Source organism: Numenius arquata, chromosome 2, assembly GCF_964106895.1.
Source record: "Numenius arquata chromosome 2, bNumArq3.hap1.1, whole genome shotgun sequence".
Classification (NCBI taxonomy): Eukaryota; Metazoa; Chordata; class Aves; order Charadriiformes; family Scolopacidae; genus Numenius; species Numenius arquata.
In genome coordinates this window covers 107,128,164-107,147,944 of record NC_133577.1, presented here as the reverse complement: position 1 = coordinate 107,147,944, position 19,781 = coordinate 107,128,164, and the positions used below count along the sequence as shown (strand labels likewise).

Genomic DNA, 19,781 nt, shown 5'->3' with positions numbered 1-19,781 from the left:
GAAGATACTATATATGGATATAATATATGTGGCTTTAAATATAATGGATATACTATGTCCGTAATATGCCGTGAGATTTCCCTTGTAGTACAACCTTACTGTTGTACAACAGTACTGTTGAACTGTACTGTTCAAAAACATTTGTCTGCTTTTCAGACTTTATTGTTACTTATTTTCAAATTCGTATGGAGTAGAAATAAATATTTCTATACTGATATGTGGTTTTTCCTGTTTATTTCTCTGATGACCATTTTCTTGGAAACTTTAAGCAATAGAGCACGATGACTGTGTCTTTGGCAAAGAGGGTCTGGACACAAATGATAACTTACAGGTACTGAGTTAAATGAAGGCAAAAGGTTGTTTGTGTAATATCCAATTTTCTTCCCTAGCATAGACCTTGAGACCTGTGTGGTGGTCTTCTCCAAATGATTTGCATTTTCCCCATTTCCAGTGACAGTAGTTTTTCAAATAATTTCTTTCTAAAGGTCATGTTTTTGATGGTTCTTGAAATCATGGCATAGGACTGCAGAGCATAGGGATGCTGTAGCTCTTGTGATGGGTGTGTGGGACGGCTACTTGGATTAGAAGGATAGTTTATTACATATTTCCAAATTTGGCCTTAATGTAGATGATCCAGCAAGATTCCTGAATGCCAGTAGTTTTTCTTTTGCCGTATTAAATGTAAGTAGTTATGCAAGAAAATGCAAATTCAGAAATAGATTATTATTTTTAATCCAGAAGGGAAGTACTGATTACAGACTGCTATTTGTCTGAATGCCTGATGTATTCTCAAAAGTAATTGAGGGCTCTTTGTTACTTACGATGATAAGAACAGAAGAAATGAGATAGAATTTGCTTGAAAACAGTACACTACCTGAGCTGTTCTAATTTTAAAATTGTAAATTAATTTAAAAAAAAAAAAATGTGCTTAATCTACTTAGATGTTTTAAAACGAATTATCGTGTTTCTAATAGATATGTAGTGTTTCATTAGTAAAGATTACAAGGTTTGCAGAACCTGATTTGCATAGATGCCATGTCAGTGCTGAGGGTGCCAAGTTGGCTGTATGTGGTCATCTTTCTTCTGTGCTTCTTGACTTGGGAGTAGGGGGAAACTCGAGACAGAAGGTGTCCAGGCTCAGTTCAGCGTGGTCCCACCGTGACTGAGCGTGACCATGGTGCAGAGCCGGAGGCAGCCGTGGCTCTGCAGGCAGAGGGCAAGAGATTTGGTACAGCCCAGGGACAAGGAAGTGCTTGAGGAGGAGGTGGTAGCCTTTGAGCAGAGTCTGTTTTGACTTTATGTGGTGGCAGGCTCTTCTCAAGAAGAACCTTTTGGGTGCTTACATGGCCTTTGCTCATAGGCAATGGTTTTCAGTTTATTGGGAAAGAGTCTCAGCTCTAGGGTTGGTGCTCATGTCACTATCGACCATCCCATGAATCTTCTGGATGCTGCGATAAGTGACAAATGTGTTTATTACATTTCTGTAATGCATAAATTAAAGTATTAGAATAACCTGCTTTCAGTTCCATCGAATGCGGTTTATGCAGTGTTCTAAAGGCCAAAATGCTTAAATCTTTTCTCTCCAAAGCATACTTTGCTATGTCATGTTGCCAAGTAACAACTTGCATCCAAAAGTTGCTAGGACCTTGAAGCAGTGCAGATGGAGCTGATGACTTTTAACCACATAGCTTTAGGAAATCAAAGATTGTTTAGATACAGTGCTGATAAGTATTTATGTCACAGATTGAAGGGTTGACAGTTGAACAGAATTTAGAGTGGATTTGATGAAATTAATATTTTTTCAGAACGCTTGTTTCATGGAGTAACAAATGAAAACAGTACATCAGAAATCCATCTTAAATCTTCTTCCCTTTACTGTGAGCATTAAGAATTAGGTATTTAGGAAAACCAGCGTTAATGTTATAGGCTAGAAAATCTAGATAGTTTTTTACTGTTAACTCATCACAAAAGTGCTTATTTGGCTGTAACTACAATTGCGTGCTTTTCTTTTTCCCTAGGTGGCTATTTTTTAATGCAGTAGTGTCATTAGCTGGCTGGACTAAACATGAGAATAGCAGGTAAGTACCCTCAGTAAAATCAGACTTTTGTCACTTGTCAAACAAATGCTTTAGGCAACACTAACAAGTTGGGACAATAAGGTCCTAAAATAAGCTTGAGTGGTGTAACAGACATTGTTCTTCCATTTAATTGATGTTTAATGCAACTCATTTTGGAATTTGGGATGGTTCTAAGAGCAGGCAGCTGCTTTAAAACACTACAGCTAATCTGATGGTTAAGGTGCCATGACTTGACATACTTTGGCTGCTAATTCTGTAAGATGATGAAGGAATAAGCAAATGGCCAATTGATGTCTTAAACAATTTCTTCCCTGCCTTACATCCCAATCAAAAGTGCTATGTACTATTATAATATAGTGCCTGAAACTTTCTGAATGGTTACTGGGAGTTTGAAAGCTATAAAAAGCCTTTTCATAGAGGTAAGTTACTGTAGTACAGGGTCTTTACTTGACAGAAGGTGTAGTGGTTGTAAAAATAAGATCTTTGCCAATATAACTGTACCGTAAAATATTATTCTAGACGTTTCCTTGCAGGAGAATAGACTGTGTGGCAATTGGAACAGTTTAGAGTTTCTGATGCATTGCACTTTTATCAATAGCTGTAGTGTTATGTTGCAGAAGAAGCAACTGTTGGCTCTTTTAGGAAAGAATAACGCCTTTTTTTCCAGGAGAGTTGCACATTAACCTTGTTAATGCATTAAATTAGTCGTTATTTTTGTCACTACTGAAGTTGTTTTATTAACCTCAATATGTATAACTGGGAGTAACCTGCTAAAGTAAATCTGATAAAGAACTGGAAAATGCTGCAATTTTTAGAAGATGGCTAAATCACCTGGAAAATGACTTTTCCAAATCTTTTTTTTTTTTTCTTTTTCCTTCCACCTAAATGCTTTTGTTGCTAAAACCCATAGACAAATAAGGTATGGCAGTTCCTATAGAATGTTTAACCTGTGGCAAACAGGCTGGTTCTAGTTCAAGTGCTAAAAGAATTTTCTAGGAGATCTAATACCTCTCCCTTAGAGGGAGCACTCGCAGTTCAGTTGAAAGGATATAGAGTGGAGGGGATGGTTGCTGCTCGGGCTCAGTTCTCGTTCATCACACCTACTGTCTGCTGAAACACCACGCTCTCCAAGTGCCACTTGCTAGATCACACATTGCAAAGCCTGGTGCCATTTTGTCTTCTTAAGCCATGTTGCTTTGAAAACCTTTTCTCCACTTCTTAACGTATGTTCAGATCATCTGTTTTCTCTAGTGCTTACTTATGGTTCACTTCGCTTCGAATGCAGTAATCCCTGGAGTTCCAGCATAATATTTTAAAATTAAGTTTGCATCGGTGTTTTCTTACATAGTATGTATGTGCTCACAACACCTGAAAAGGGAAAGTGGGAGAGGAGAACCGAACTACAAGCAAACAAAAAAGCTGTATCTCTTTCTTCATCTTTCTTTTCTTTTTCTATCCCCTTATCTTTTTTTAGCCTTTTGGAAGGATTGATTAACATCTCTCAACCCTCTGAAGGCTGAGTAATCTGTCTATTTTCAGGTTTTCTGAACAGCCCATCACAGCAGCAGCCTGAGATCTGCAGGAGTACATAAGTTTGGGTTTTTTTCTGAAGGATTTATTTGGTTGGCAATCTGAGAAAGAGAAGCATGCTGCAAGGTTGCTTCTTCCATACAGTTTGACATACCGGGGTGAGACAGGAAGGCAGGATGTTGGTCAGGTGCCTCCTCACCTAATTTCTGCTCTCAGTATTTTACAATAAGTTAAAAGTGGAGTATTCTGTAAAAATCTAATGAAAATTATGCTAAAACCTGGCGGGGTTCACGGCAGTACCACATGCACCTGAGCTTCCATTTCAGATGTGAATTGCTGTGGTTGCGTGCTTCCCAGCAGGTAGTTTGACCGCTCAGCACTGGAGAAAGTTAGGCTTGTGAAACTTAGAGGTACTTGCGGCTTCAACATGTTAAAAGGGAGAAGGGAGAGGTACTGCTTTTTCTTACTTTTTAAAGAAGCTCTCTTGAGTTTTCAAACTTGCTTTTTGATGTTCACTAATTTAAATTTGTTGAAAAGGAGGCTTTGTTTGTTTGGTATTTTCTGGGTTTTTTAAAAAAAATGCTGACACCTGACCGATGAGATAAGCCAAGCTACGGTGTATGAACAGATCCCTACTCAATATTGTCCAAATGTTAAAATAGAAGTATCTCAATTGGGAGGAGACAGAGAGGGGTGTTTGTGAACAGTGAGGAAGCAGGCACACATGGCTAAGAACAGGGAAGTGGGATGGGAAGAAGTGAGCATTTCCCCTTTGGACAGCAGGCAGTTAGGTCAGCTTGGTTCATTTTGTTAAGCTTGATTTCCATAGAAAAGTCTGTGGTTTGTGCTGGCTGCTGAGCTGAGTTGTCTGGTGTCAGACAAGCATGAAGCTGGAGGAAGCTGAAATGCTACAGCAAGTATTTGGTATTGTAGCCTGATGGGCTGGCTCAGTTGCATCCTACGTTATAATGTCTATTTCTCACAGATTTCTTCTGTTTGGCAAGTCCACAAATGATCATCCTGTTTCTGAGTTTCTCTTAATGTAATCTGATATACGTTTCTCATGTAGTTAATTTTGGTAAACTGAATGTTATCATTTGCAGATAATTTTTTTGAAACTTTTCTCTTCTTCTGAATAGGTGCTGCCAAGTTGGTAGTAGTTGTAGCGATATTTTTATTGACGTTTTATGTCATATCTCAAGTGTTTGAAATAAAAATGGATGCAAACTTAGGACACATATTTGGTAAGTGATGACTGTTTTCTCCAGACATCTAATAATATTTAGTTGAGCCATAATCAAGAATATCGTATTCATTTTGTTTTAAGCTTGTCTTAAAGTCTTACACTTAAGAATTCTGTGTTTATTTCTAATGTGTGTACTTCTTGTTATTTTTCTATATATATTATACATATATAATGTGTGCATTAAGTTATTTTCTGTATGAAATATTTAGCCTACTCTTGTAATAAGTCCCTGATCGCTGTCATTCTTCTACTGTGTAAAGGTTAATGTTTTATATAGGAACATAATGTTTGGATGTATTTGATACTTCAACCAACCTGTTTTTATAGGGGTACAGAAAGGTTTTAACTTTACAGGATATTTTATAGTGGGTGACAACTTTAATAGTAATATCTTGTAAAACTTTTTTTGCATTTTAGCTAGATCAGCACTGGATGCAGCTGCACACTGTGAGTATTCATATGCATGTGTTACTGCTGTGACTTGCTTTTGGCACTAACAGAAAGACTGTTGAATTTTCTTAGTTAAGAAAGTCTTAATTATATTCTAAATGCAATCAGAAACTAATTTTCCTCTTTTCATGATTTTCCTAAATTTCTGGCTAAGTCTGTTTTTTGCCAGCATTTCACTTGTAGTTTTGTCTTGTGGCTTTTGATGACAGTCCCAGAGCAAGCAGCAGGGTGCGAATAAGTAGTAGAATAACGAGGTATTGCAGAACCTAGATTATGTTAAGCTGCTATGAAACTGGGGACGAGATACTGTTTTTCTTTGCCCTTTTCCTTGCATTCTTTCAGAAAACTGACTGATGCGTCCTGATAACCTAGCTGTGGTGTTGTCTCTAAAATCCTATTTTACTTCCTTTTGAAAGCTACAAAACCTCCAAGGTACAAATGTGGGATCTCTAAAGCTTGTCCTGAAAAGCATTTTGCATTCAAAATGGCAAGCGGAGCAGCAAATGTAGTTGGACCTAAAATTTGTGTAGAAGATAATGTGTAAGTATTTTTACCTGTTTTCTTATAAGTATCTCTTTCAAATGCTGTCTAGGATCACTTTGCACACAAAATGAGAAGCTTAAGTGATTCTTTGTAGGTTTTGTTTTGCTAATGCTTTGACCACATGAAAAAATTACATTGCTTTATAACTCAATCTCTGATGAAGCACACGTGGTTCTCTGCAGTAAATTCAGAAATGTACACTATTTTAATACATGCAAGATAGCTTACATTTTATTTCAGGTTTACAGGCTTAAGGTTTAGTTAGATTTTGTCAAGTCAGATGCAAACTTGCCTCCAAGTAACTTGTTCTTGTGCCTGTAATAGTAATTCAATGTACAATTGTATTTTTAAGTAATTATTCTTGATACTTCTAACTGAATGTCATCAGCTTAAACTGTGCTGTGGAATTCTTTTGCAAGTCATCTTTTAAACTATCTATTTCCACAGTACTAATGTCAGAACATGTTTTCCACTTTTCTTTAAAGGATGACTTCAAAAGGGGGAAATAGTATCTAAATGATTAGTAGTTATTTAATTGTGCTGATGGTAACTAAGTCAGTAAAGTTAAAGTAATTGTGAAATGGGGAAACTGATTGAAACAGTTTGGTTTTTAAGTTGTGTATTTCTAATAATTGTATTTTTAACACAGTATTAACGATAATACTGTGCCTAGAGTATTTAACTGAATACCTTTCAGTAATCCCCATAATGGGAATATTAATAGTTATTTTTAGACTTTGTTTCTTTGCTTTTAGGATGTTCTACTCATTTTCACCCAGCGTGTGCAGCTTTGTATAACATAATCTATCCACTCAATTTTGCATGTCACTTGTCAGAAAAGACATTATGTTAGCATTGTCAGGAGGTGATTTTTTTTTTTTTTTTTTTTTAACATCAGTCACATCTACAAACCTTTGTCTTCTGTTTGCATTTAAACTACTCCAGTTTAGCTGTTTCTCAGCCCGGGCTGTTAGTACTGAGTGGTTCAGACAGCACGTACAGCAGTTGGTACTAATGAATTATAGAGCAAACAGCAACTTCACTGTGGACAGCACAACCCCATGTAATACAGTAAACAGCTTCATTAATCTGTAAGAGAATAAAAAGTATTGGTTTACATTTTCCATCTCTCTAAAGTAACTTTGTAAAATTAGTCTTACGTGATCTTGAAGATAAGATTATATTTTTAGCGCTAACTAGCAATTAAGACATAGCGAAGTTGAAGTGGGAGCTTCTTTTCCTTGACAACTGAACACGTGCGGGTTCCTCACTTCATGTTTCGAGTAGAAATGCGAGCACCCTTCAGATTTCAAGCCCTTCCCTCTTGGCTTCAGCTCGCTCGCTCGCGTGGGAGTGGGTTTGCAGCGGAGCATCACAGCGCGGTCAGGGAGCGCGTGTGAAGTGAGCTTGGGCGCACTGTTGGCATGAAGGAACGAAAGGCTGCTGGGTTCTGCTTTCCGTTCTTATTGCTGGTTCGCTTCGTGACCTTAGACAGTCTTACCTAATCTTTCTGCATGGTATTTTTATTGGTGTTACAAAGCCTGCTACCGTCTCCTTCTGGTTGCTATGAAGCTTAGTATCTGCGAAGACTTAAGGTGATTCACTGACTAAAAGTTGTGTGAGTGCAAGCAAAATTTAACTTCAGGATTTTATAGCTTTTGGGGGGTTTTGTTTTGGTGGTTTTTTTTTTTTTTTTAATGTCTCACTGGTTAACTAAGAAGAGATGATGGAATGATAGAACGGTTCAGGTTGGAAGGGACCTTAAAGATTATCGAGTTCCAACCAGCCTGCCATGGGCAGGGACAGTCCCACTAGACCAGATTGCTCAAAGCCCCATCCAGCCTGGCCTTAAACACTTCCAGGGATGGGACATCCACAACTTCTCTGGGCAATTGTTATTCCTGTCAAAAAACAAAACAAAACAAAAAAACGAAAAGAAAACCAAACCAAAACATCCTCTACTGGGTATTTCACTGAAGAAAGTGAGGGAAGGGAAGTAGTTGTTGGCAAGCAACCCTCTATTATTCTTGTAATACTAGTGTACACCTTAGTGGACAGCTATTGGAGTCTTAAGTCCGACTTCCCTTGGCAAAAATCTTTCTGAATTCCTTCTGAGGATGACTTGTAATGCCTATTTAAATGTCCACCAGAAAATGAGATTAATTTTATATTATCTCCTGCTTTTCTTCTAAGACATTTGATTTCTTTTCCAAAAGCTACCGTAACTTGTTGATTGTAAATTGTGGGAAGAATTCTAAAACTGAGGAACGACTGCCCTCCTGTGAGAAAGCTGTCACATTACAGCCTGTAGTGTTTGTGACTTGGTGCACAAGCTGTCTCCAGTGTGTAGAGTAGTAGCCCAGAGCTCTGGAAGAACTTACTTCCTTTTCAGTAGTTATTTTTTTGGTGATATTTTGTGAACTCACTCCTGCAAAATGCTTTTTTCTGATTACTTTGTATTCTTCATACTTCCAAGTCAAGGAAGCAGGGATAAGTTTTCATAATTTGTCAATCATATTTACAACATAGTTGGTTTTGCTGTGTATTAAACATAAGGATGTGACTTGGTTTATGAGAGCACTAAAGGTGCTGATAAAATTCAGAATGCATTTAATTTTGCAATTTTTCTCTTATATAGATATTCTGGTGTGAAATAAGAATTCTTCTGTATAGAAGTTCAGTTATAGCCTTGTTCTCCTATATTGGAAGGACATAATCCAAATCAGAAAGAAGAAACTGTAGCCATCATCAAATTATTAAATATTGTAGTTAATACTTCATGGGCTTTTTAGAAAAAGGGTGGTATTGCTATACTTCTTTACTAGCAACATCTCAACTTGTTAAGAAACAAGTCGAATGATTGTGCCACTGTAACCTTTTAGCAGAATGTTCCACTGCATTCTTTTAATAACTAGTAATTCTTGTATTCATATTTGCAAGATTTTTGTGTTGTCTGAAATCCCTCATAACTTTTGTTATGTATATGTGGATTTTCAGCATCTAGTCACCCAGGATATTTTTTGACTGGTATTTCTTTACAGAGAATTTTGTAGTTAAATTAAAAGGAAGTTCTCATTCTTTTTGATAAATTAAATGTCCATTAAATTTTCTATAAGCAAAGGAATGGGTTCAGAACTTCACTGCCTTTTTTCATTTATGTTTTCAGTCTTTATTTGCCATATGTTTTTATTGTTCAGAAAGGATGCTCAGACATGACATGAAAATCATATGATCAGAGAAGAAATGATTCTCCAGTGGCCAAAATACTTCTGGAGTTCCTTATTCACCAGAACTAAATTCTGCATTTCAGCAGAAAACGTCAAGTCTTCTGTTTCAGAAATTATTGAATTGGAGTTTTAGTTTTAATCAGAATTCTTGACAGATGGTATAACTTAAAGGACTAACAGAAGAATATGAACTCTCTCATCTCTGATTACTAGTTCTTTAAAGCTGAAGTCACTGTGCCAAGAGTTACCATGAACTGACAGTCTTTCACGGCCTGTCTGAACTACCTAATACTGAGTCTCTTCCTGATAGTTGTCTATTAAATTTGACATTCCTCTAAATTTTGCCTTTTCTCTTCACCCTGAGTGCAAAAGATAGCATCAGAGGGGAAGATTTTTGTCATACTTCAGTGATAGACCATTACTGGTTTCCAGCCAACCACTGTTAAGTTAGCATGAGAAAGCTGATGTTGCAGTTGTGTGTGTAAAGATGCGCTCCTTCGAAATGTTGCTTAGAATGGATGTTTAGACATGACCTGAAAATCAGATGATCGCAGAGGAAATGTGAAAAAAGTTTCGAGCAGGAATAACAGGATTTTACAGATCTGCAGCCCCTTCCTAGAGCAACCTAGGGAGGTTAAAGAAATCCTGATCAGAATTTATTTTAAAGCATCTGTTAGAGTGCGTTTGTAATTAATGAGATACGTGCACCTATATGCTTACACTGAGGTGCTTTCTTGAATCTCAGCTGAAGGCTTCTTTGTTACCTTAATTTATGTAATTATTTCAACTCTTACTCCTATTTCTTCTTCTGTCTTTTACTTTTCGCTTCAAAATGTTAATGCTGGGATATTTGGGGCCTGGAAGCAGAACAGAGAAGCTCTCTCTCGCTGGAGTGGTACACCCACCATGGCCCAAGGCAGCACAGCATCCTGCCCAACAGTCTTAACATTCCCATTAGCTTCTCTTTACAGCTCTGAAGGGCTTCTACTTCACAGGGCATCTCTTCTTCCCAGCTCCTTTGCCACTCTGAGCTTGGCCAAGTAGTTGCTGTCACAGATTGTGATGGTTTTCTTGGAATGTGTAACTGTACTCCAAGATCATATTCAACTTTTTCTGTAAAGTCCTGTCTATGTATTAACTATTTTTCTTGGATTTATGTGTCCTATTACAGGTACAAGTAGCTAACTGCTTTGGCTTTCTTGTTTCTTAGTGTGATGGTGCAATATTAATTTTATTCACTTAGCTTTTAATTCTGTTACTTAGCTAATTAATTCTGTTTGCTTAGCTTTTAAACTCATTAACACATTTTTGTTCCTCATGTACTTACAAAAAAACCTTTAAGTGTTGGTTACGTGACTCTGCTAAGCTCAAATTATTATTTGTTTCAGGTTCTTTAATTGCAAGGAATCTTCTTAAATACATTAATAGCACTTTATTTTTTGTGACACTTTAAATATACACGCATACTTGGAAACCAAGATGATTAAGCGATCAAATGAAATGGATACAACTGGGGATAGCCAATCTATTGTTCTCCATTCAGATTAGTTCAAGGAGATTTTGTTCCGTTTAAGTACTCATGAACGTGGGCTTTCAGCTATATATCTCTTAACATTTGATTGGTCCTATTTAAAAATCAGAACTATTTCACATCAGAAAATTGTCTTATTAAAAATAAAATTGTTTCTTTTGTTTCAGTTTAATGAGTGGAGTTAAAAATAATGTTGGCAGAGGAATAAATGTGGCCTTGGTCAATGGTAAGTGGCATTTTAAGTGAGCAGATTATCTTCATTTTCAAATTGTTTCCAAAATTTAAGGTGAAATGCTAAGGGGTGGTGAAAGGCAAGCACAAGGAGAAAAGGAAACATTCAGCATATTTATACAATATCAGATCTTGGAACTTAAACCTTTTTGTTAGAAAGTAGAAAAACTCAGTATGCTTTTGTTTCTAAAAATGTGTACTAAAAATGGTCACCACAGCATTCCACATTATTATCTCAGTGATACATCAGATAAATGCTACTACTTCTGACTTAGTGTGGTGCCATCACTGATAAAACTTTGTAGACTAAATTCTTCTGTTGATCTCTTTTCAGTGAAACTTGATTAACAATTCTGTTTCTACACCCAAAGACCAACTCATTATTTCCTTGCTGGAAATTGGTGTATGTGATTAGGCCACATCTATAGATCTTGTCCCTGAATACATCATGTTATGTAGTTGTGTTCAGGATTCTTAACTTTTATTAAAACCAGACAAATTTACCTGTGCGTCACCTTCATCACCTTGAAAGCTGAACTGAACGTCAGGACTGGCAGATTTGCCCTTAATGTGTAGGATGCAATTCCTTGTAGCAGTGATGCAGCACTTTGTCTTTTTACTGTAATATAAATTCATGTTATTTTTGGATTGTACTCAGGTTTATGTCATCTAAAGCATGACTTGAACAATACTTGCCTAATCCTATTTTGCCCTCCTAAATTGTCTGTCTGTTCAAAACCAAAATACCTACCTTTGTATTATATAGCTGCCAGTCTTTCTCCCTGTCTCCCAAACTTTAGATGTATGTATTAAAAAGAAAACTCTGCCTTCCATCAAACGCTGCCTTCGTAGACAGCATAGTAGAAAAAAAAACAAGCTAATGAGATTGCTGTATTGTCCACTTTCTTCTATTTGTTCTGGATGTTTAAATCGAATAAGAATTTCCAGTCTGTAGCAAAACATGCAGTGTAATTTTAATCTTTTTTCCTTTCCATGTGGCACTAAAGGCAACCTATAGTTGTACTATCTATTTTTGCAAAAAGACCTTTTCAAAAAAAAAAAAAGGCAAATTATGAAGTGAGTTCTCTTTATTGGTTTTAGAGGCTGTGGGCTTTTTCTTTTATCTTATGTCCACTTGAAGCAAAATTTGATGACACCAAATATTTCTTTTTCTCCAGGTAAAACAGGAGAACCATTAGACACTAAATTCTTTGACATGTGGGGAGGAGGTAAGAGCAGTTACCTTAGCTGGTTAGAGACAAACAAATATCTCTTTCTTTCATTTTTTTTCCTCCCCCCTTCCCCTGGCTCCATTTGCTGTGGCAGTTTAAGGTGATAGTTAAGGGAGTGCTTCACCTGCACTCTCCTCACAATTACAGAGGTACAACTTTAAAGCAGCACAAATAGTTGAGGTGGGAGGGAATGGTATAGTTAATCACACACACTTTTTCTCCTGAGTAGTTCCCACTGGTGGTTATGTCTTTGCACAGTACGGATGAAACTCTTTCTATAAAATCAAAGAGTTCTCTCTGATGCATTTTATCTTTCTCCCACTGAGCTTCTTTTTATGGATTTATAAGTACATTTACAGATATTCTTAAAATGAATCTCTTTGCACGAAAGCATTGCAGGGGTTTAAATATGGAATGGTGGCATGTTATTAAACAGTGTTGTGTTCTCTCTCTTTTCAGATGTGGCACCATTTATTGACTTTCTGAAGTCCATCCAGGATGGAACGATAGTGTTAATGGGAACATATGATGATGGTGCAACCAAGTATGTCATTGATTTATATAGTAAATATTGCTTAGACTTCTAAATGCTGTTTTATACTGGAAAAAAAATGCATTCTTTATCACACAGTCACTTTTAATAAAGTTTTGTTTTTCCAAGAGGATGGATTTGAAACTGTGCTTTCAATTTTAGTTTTATTATGTTGATGCAATTTGGGGACAACAAGGATCAAATTAAAGCTAAGTGGGTGTAATGGGTTATATATGTATTTACATAGAGGACTGTTAGGTGTATACTTTTGTGATCCCAACAACAGAGAAACAATAAATGAGATGTTAAATTAGACCCTTTAGCAGAAATATCACAAGTGTTTGAAAATTTGAAAAGTCTAGAGGTTAGTAGTTGGCTAATTAGCAATTGCTATAGCTGGCTTTTTTGTTCCTCTGAGGAAAGATGCTAATGTAACAAGAAGACAATGTAGAGCATATGGTCAGTCCAACAAACTGCTTACTCGTAGCTATGTCAAGCATTGTACTTTTTTTAAACCATACCCTTATCCTCCCTGGTTCCTGAAGACCCTGCAGGTTTCTAGCTGCTGTCCTAGAAATTGTCCCTGCCTCTTTTTTTCTTTTAATGTACGCTGCCAAAGAAGTCTGTCTTTTTGGAGATGTTTTGGTTTTCCTATTGCTGATAGCTCATTCTGTCTTATGCTAGTAATTTCAGATATGACCAGATACAGGAACATGACTGCGAGAGTATACTCTGGTGAAAATTGGTCTGTTCCATCCAGCACTTTGTCTTGGAGTTGATCTGAGAAGACTTTGGTGGTTACAGGGATGCAGAGCCCATTCCCAATAGGCCTTGCCTGTATCTTTCCTTTTGAAGTCTGAGACGTTACTAGTGTGCAACTTATACTTTTTGGCCTCGGTGTTTGGACTGTTCCACCCTAAAGCTGTTTAATTTATTAAAGTAGACATAGCCTAAGAGGTTTTAGTTCTCTTTTAGCGTTATCTTCCAACCTTCTCAACTTTGGTCAGCTTTAATAAATACTAGAATATACTGTAAAATTTGTATTGTAATCTACTTCTCACTGAAGTCATCCTGTCCAAAGGATTGCTCTTCATAGTGAAAATAGAGGTGGTTTTTTTCCCTTTTCCTCCATTGTTTTAATAATATTTAACTTTTTGCTGATGTGTTCAGTATACTTTTTTTTCCCCTCTTTTCATTCAATTTGTTATCCACAACTTGTCTGTATTTTTTGATATAGGAGCAGCTTTCCTGTGACAAAGTCCTGACTTTGCAATGTGCAATATGTGCAGTAAATAGTTGAGTGTCTGTACACTCACTGCTTTCAGGAGAAGAAACCAATTTAATGTTTCTTTATGCCAAGGCTGGGTCTTCTGTCGTCTAATTCACTCGTTCTACTACTTTTCTTTTTGCTTTTTCCTTTCTTCTTTGATGTTTTAGATAGTAAATACAGTTAGTTTGTTTCAATAACCATCTCACAACTGATGTTTTTGAAAGTTTATATGTAGATACAATACCAGCTAAATAAGAAGGTGAATTTGGCCCATTCATGCTGACAGCCAGGGACTACTTATTACTGGTATTACATAATTAGCCAAAACCTTACCACTGGTGGTTGATGGTAATTGTAAATGCCAGTTCTTGAAAATAATTAAAATTGTGAAAAACCAACGTGTTTAAAAGATAAAATATTTTTATTTTGATTCTTTTTAAAATATAAGCCACCCTAATGCTCTAAAATTTTGGACTGTGAGTTGCGCAAATAACCTCCAAAGTAATTAATCATTTTCATAATTTTAGCAAAAGTGAGTCAAGACAACTATATCTCTGTAAGTAGTAATAATCAGAAGTTGTGTGTGTTGTTTAGTAATCGGGCAAATATAGTAACAGAAAGGAAGAAGTAAAGAGCTGTTATTTCGAGGTCTTGGAACGATAACTTATCTTACAGCATCGTTTTCCCTTCCGTACTAAAATTATCCTCCTTGGACCTACAGGCACTGAGCTGTGCTGTGAGGCAGCATTCTGAATTAGACCCAAGCAGACAAGAACTTCTTCCATATATTTAGGTCATTCTTCTAATCGGAAATACCTTTTAATTTATCTAGACTTCAGCTTGAGCCTGCAAACAATGTTTACTTTAAAGGGTAACTTTTTTAGTTGCTTGGAGAATTGCTAACAGGGCTTGAGATATATGTATAAATCCTCAGAGGAGAGGGTTCTTGGCTTTTGTTGGTGTACCGATAGGTTTGTGTGCTCGTTCCTTGAGATTATAATTAAAGAGCAGTGCTTATTAGATCAGGTGATTTCAGAACTAGCCTTATCTGATTTTGAAAGGTAGATCTTGCCCAATATTGACTGACTTAAACTATGTTTAATCAGATTAAAGCTGAATGGTCCGTTGAACAGTGAAAGCTCTAAGGGCACGTATTTTATTCACATACTGAACTTCTCTGTTTTGCTCAAGGCTTAATGAGGAAGCACGGAAACTGATTGCTGAATTAGGAAGCACATCTATTACTAACCTTGGCTTCAGAGACAACTGGGTCTTCTGCGGTGGAAAAGGAATTAAGACTAAAAGTCCATTTGAACAGGTCTGTGATTCTATAACTTACTGGAATTGAACACTTTGCTAATATTAATAAAGGTGTAGTATGTATTTTAAATACCATGCATTTGTGCAAGATGGGTATCTATTGCAGTAGTGGCACGTGGTGTTACTTTCAAATTTATTCCTTGACTAGCCTCCTCCTTTTAAATGTACAAAAAAGATTCTTTGGTGATTCACAAATAAGAAAAAAATCTTATATGGGGTAAATCTTATTATCCCAACAACTAGGTTATTTATCTTATAAATGAATCCAATTAAACTGAAGAAGTCAAAACTAATGCTTGTATTTCAGATGCACTAACAATGGTAGACCTCCAACAGATAAGTGGTAGTTAAGGTGTTGGTACTTCCAGCTGTTCAGTTTGCTCTTATGTTAAAAATTATTGCTGCCATAGCAAAATTTGTAAAACAGAATATGTTTCCATACTTTAACTGTTACAATTCAACATGGGTCATTGTTGCCTTAATTACTGGCAAAGGTAGCTTTGTACTAGGAGCGTAAGGAAGGCGCAATCTCTATTGCTCGCTTTGCCAGGGAGTGGGAACTAGTGCAGGAGCAGCAGGAAACTCTTGGAGGCAGTAACACCTTGCATGACTGCAGATGGTTTCTTGGCGGAAAAATAAAACCCTGATTTTCAAAAAAGGCGAACATTCAACATTAAAGTTCTTTAAAATCTTACTATTGGTTTTCAGTGCCTTGTAAATTTAGTGTCCTTATTTATTTTTTCCTGATAGTTCATGTTTTAATGCAGTTGGTCTTTTCCTTGCTTGTCTCTATTCCCAGACATCCAGAGTAAATTGTAAAAATGTATTGCCAGTATGACTTCCCTGTTTTTAGCATACACTTGTCTGAGCAAGCTACATTAACTGGTGAATACTGAGAGATTGTTATATTTGATACAAAGCACAAAAGCCTAGTAGTGATGTCTTCTCTTTGTCCATGGCCTGAAAATAAGTAAATAAAATGTCTTTTAAAGCTGTGAGTTAAAGCAAAAGGATAAATTACTTTATGTTAACAGTAGATTAATGTTTTCTATTTGTAGCACATAAAGAACAACAAGGACACAAACAAGTATGAAGGCTGGCCAGAAGTTGTTGAGATGGAAGGCTGTATCCCTCAGAAGCAAGACTAAATGAAACGGAAAGAAGAAAGAATATGGAAGAAACTGCACTTTCTGCTATTATTAGGGAGAGGGCTATGAAGGAGACTGTACTGTAAATAATATTTTTAAAGCATGCAGCCATCTTGTCGGTGTGTGCATGAGCACTGACATTTTGAATATTGGGATTATTTATTGCTAACACTCATAGAAGTTCTTTTTGTAAATATGTCTGAAATAAAAGAAACATCAAATCATTTCTATGCAGGTTTCTTAAAAGCACAGTAGTTTGCCTGTGGTAAATAACATCTTGTAAGTCAACTGGCTAATAAATTGCATATGCGGATAATAAACAGGTCCTTACAAATGTTGTACTGTCCTCTTAACAGCGTAATGTTGCTGTGAGTATGTAACCTTTGTGGAATATTGTAGATTTTAGTGATAAGTTAATAAAGAGCTTTAATTTTTTTTTTATCTTCTGCCTTTTTAATGGCAGCATCACTTTTTATTAAAGCTATTTGGTTACTCTAATACCAAGTGCTCCTGAAATTTATTTTGTAGTCCCCCATCAAAACTGAATAATCAGCAAAGGAAGACTACATGGCAGCGTAACAAGATACGCCACGAGAAGCACAATAGAAATTATTTTTATTGGGGGGAGAATAAAAGTAAATATATAAATAGCATGTGTGATATTTAAAAGCAGCTTGGAAGGATTTGTACTTAACTCTAAAATGTTTACTTTGTAGAAGAGACGTAGAGATGTTAAGCAGCAGTACCATTCCTAACTTGTTCAGTTTTTATTGGAGTTCTTGTACTGCTGCTTCAACATCGATCCTACCTATGGCTGTTCAGCTATAGTGGCGAGTCACGTAGTAAATGTGCATAACGGAATAGCTTCCTCTTTTAGTTCTAACATCAGGATAAATTTCACCATCACAAAGAGCCTGTTGGAAAGCAGTCTCTGCCTTCCAGTGAGAGTTGTTTCAGGTACACAATTGTGTACGCCACCTATTTTACATCTAATGTGAGCTGAGGCAATTTGTTCTTATGGTGGGATGTTAAAAAAAAATGTTCTATCTTTGGTTATGCAATGTGTGACATTTAAACTTAACTGACAATGTTTCCTTCATCTTTTGTTTTTTTTAATGGAAGAAAATGGACCAAGTTGAAGTGTCCTTATTCTTTAGCTTGTGTGAGAGTTGTGAGAAAACACTGCTTTCTTTGGAAACTTTGGTTACTTTTAAGTGGGGCCAGCTTCAACTTTTGCTGAAGCTGAGTTGGTATGGTATAACTGGTGGTGTCGGTATTCACAAAATAGGGGCTGACAGAGAACTAGGGGTAATCTTTTGGAGCTTTGTCATGAGTTCTGGTATAATCTTCAAAACCTTCTAGCTAGTACTATGGGACAAATGCCACAAAGGATTTTTCAGGAACCCACAGTGTGAGTTGAACCAAGTGGCACTCAAAATACTATTATTGTTGATGTCTTCTGAGACAACTTTAATTCTGTGCACTAAAAATTTCAAGCAATATTGGGATTTACCTTGTAAGTCAAATAAATAACCTGTGATACCAAAGTAAGACTGGATTGAGTTGTTCTGTGTGTTTAACTAGCTTGTTAGATAATGTGGTTTTCCTTCAAGTTTAATGCAGAACAGCAATAAATGCACCTTATACAGTGAAACTGCTTTTGTTAAATCTTTCAGATTTTCTCATGTAGGAGGACATGTCAAAATCATGTATATTTTTTCATCAAAGTAAACCCCCCAGCTTCTATCAATTGGGGAATAACTGCTATTTCATAACATCAGGCTATTGTGGAAAACTAATTCTGTTAAGTCCTGGAATTTTCACAGAAATGCAATTTTGTTGGTGTATATGCCAGTATTGGTTATGCTGCTATCCAGAATAATATCAAAATAATTTTGAAATTAATTCTTGGCAGGAGCTTACGAGAAAAAGCATTTCTCCGCATTCATAATTTTGCCTTTGACTGAATTTTCACTGAATTTTTAGAGTTGGAAGGGACCATAGGGATCATCTAGTCCAACTCCCCTGCTGAAGCAGGATTGCCCAGAGCATGTCAGAGCACGTTACTCAGGACTGCATCCAGGCGGGTCCTGAAAATCTCCAAAGAAGGGGACTCCACGACCTCCCTGGGCAGCCTGTTCCAGGGCTCTGTCACCCTCACTGTGAAGAAGTTTTTTTCTCATATTTGAGTGGAACCTCCTATGTTCCAGCTTGTGCCCCTTGTCCTCACTGGCAACCACTGAAAAGAGTCTAGCTCCCTCCTCCTTCAACCCACCCTTTAGATACTTATAAGCATTAATAAGGTCTCCCCTCAGCTTTCTCTTCTCCAGGCTAAAGAGTCCCAGCTCTCTCAGCCTTTCTTCATAAGGGAGATGCTCCAATCCTTGAATCATCTTTGTTGCCCTTCATTGGACTCTTTCCAGTAGTTCCCTGTCCCTCTTCATTCTTTTGGTTATGAATGCCAGTGAGTATTTTATCTTGCATCAAATTAAAAAGTTCAAATTTCTTCCATGAAATTAAACGGAGAGGAAATAAGACTAAAGGCAAACTTCTTTTAGCCCTTGTGTATTTTAAATTTGTGCCTTTTTTATCAATCTATATTAAGTAAATAACCCCTTGGTTAAAAAACTTGCGTCAAGGCTAAGGTGGATACCAAGCAAGGGACTTTTTATTGATTAAATCATCTTCAATTTTAGGTCGGTAAGGCCAGGCTAAGGCCTTCATACCCTAGCCTTCATACAAGAAGCCTGGCTAAGAAAATTGAAAAAGAAGCCTGGGAGGTTGGTTGGGAACTTTGAGGCCAAAGCAGGAAGGTGCAAGAACAGCTCGGCCTGTTCAGTGATGCCACAAGGTGTCAGTGGCTCTGGATGCTGTACTAGGGATAGGAGGGAGCCTGCTTCTCACATGGCACAGGCACCTGGGCTCGGTCACCTCCTGCTACTGCCTCCCTGGAGGTGAAAAAATGAAGAATGGCAAGAGAGAATGTGCTCTACTTGAGATGTTTTGTGACATTTCTGATCTAACACATCCTTCATAGGCTCAGGTTAAAACAGGCTCCTCAGATGTCTCTTCCTGTGCTTAACTGTCCATACAGTTCAGTTGTCTCATGTACCATCCAAGTATTCTTTGCTGAAAAGTAATGATTACTTCTTTGGAAGTTAAAAATTGATGACTCTCCTTTTAGATTTCCTTTACATTCTTCCTGGCCCGACCTTTTCCTTTCTAGAGCATGCAGCCCAGTTCCTTTTATCTTGCATTTATCCTTTATAAATCACTATGTTCTGTAATTGCCTGTTCCTTCAAAAAGACCTGTTCCTTTCTTAGGGTGTTGTCCATGAGCTACAAGCTCATTGATGTGGAAAAAGGCACTCCCAGCTGAGGAGGAATCATGTCTCCTCTTTGAGTTTGATGGATGGCAGTAGAAGGGAGTGCTGTCTTCTGTG

At 37.0% G+C, this 19,781-nt stretch overlaps 1 protein-coding gene across 1 annotated transcript in view; it reads left to right on the top strand.

Annotated features, from left to right (window-relative positions):
- Window positions 1-17,989, top strand: part of FAM3C (FAM3 metabolism regulating signaling molecule C) — a 30,072-nt gene extending 12,083 nt beyond the window's left edge. The window contains exons 2-10 of the mRNA XM_074166699.1: window positions 2,019-2,078; window positions 4,748-4,852; window positions 5,272-5,301; window positions 5,721-5,844; window positions 10,773-10,831; window positions 12,015-12,065; window positions 12,528-12,612; window positions 15,062-15,188; window positions 16,249-17,989. Of these exons, the coding sequence (XP_074022800.1) occupies window positions 2,066-2,078; window positions 4,748-4,852; window positions 5,272-5,301; window positions 5,721-5,844; window positions 10,773-10,831; window positions 12,015-12,065; window positions 12,528-12,612; window positions 15,062-15,188; window positions 16,249-16,338 (684 nt within the window). The 5' untranslated portion in view covers window positions 2,019-2,065 and the 3' untranslated portion in view covers window positions 16,339-17,989. The remainder of the gene's footprint in view (window positions 1-2,018; window positions 2,079-4,747; window positions 4,853-5,271; window positions 5,302-5,720; window positions 5,845-10,772; window positions 10,832-12,014; window positions 12,066-12,527; window positions 12,613-15,061; window positions 15,189-16,248) is intronic.
- The last annotated feature ends 1,792 nt before the right edge of the window (window positions 17,990-19,781 follow it).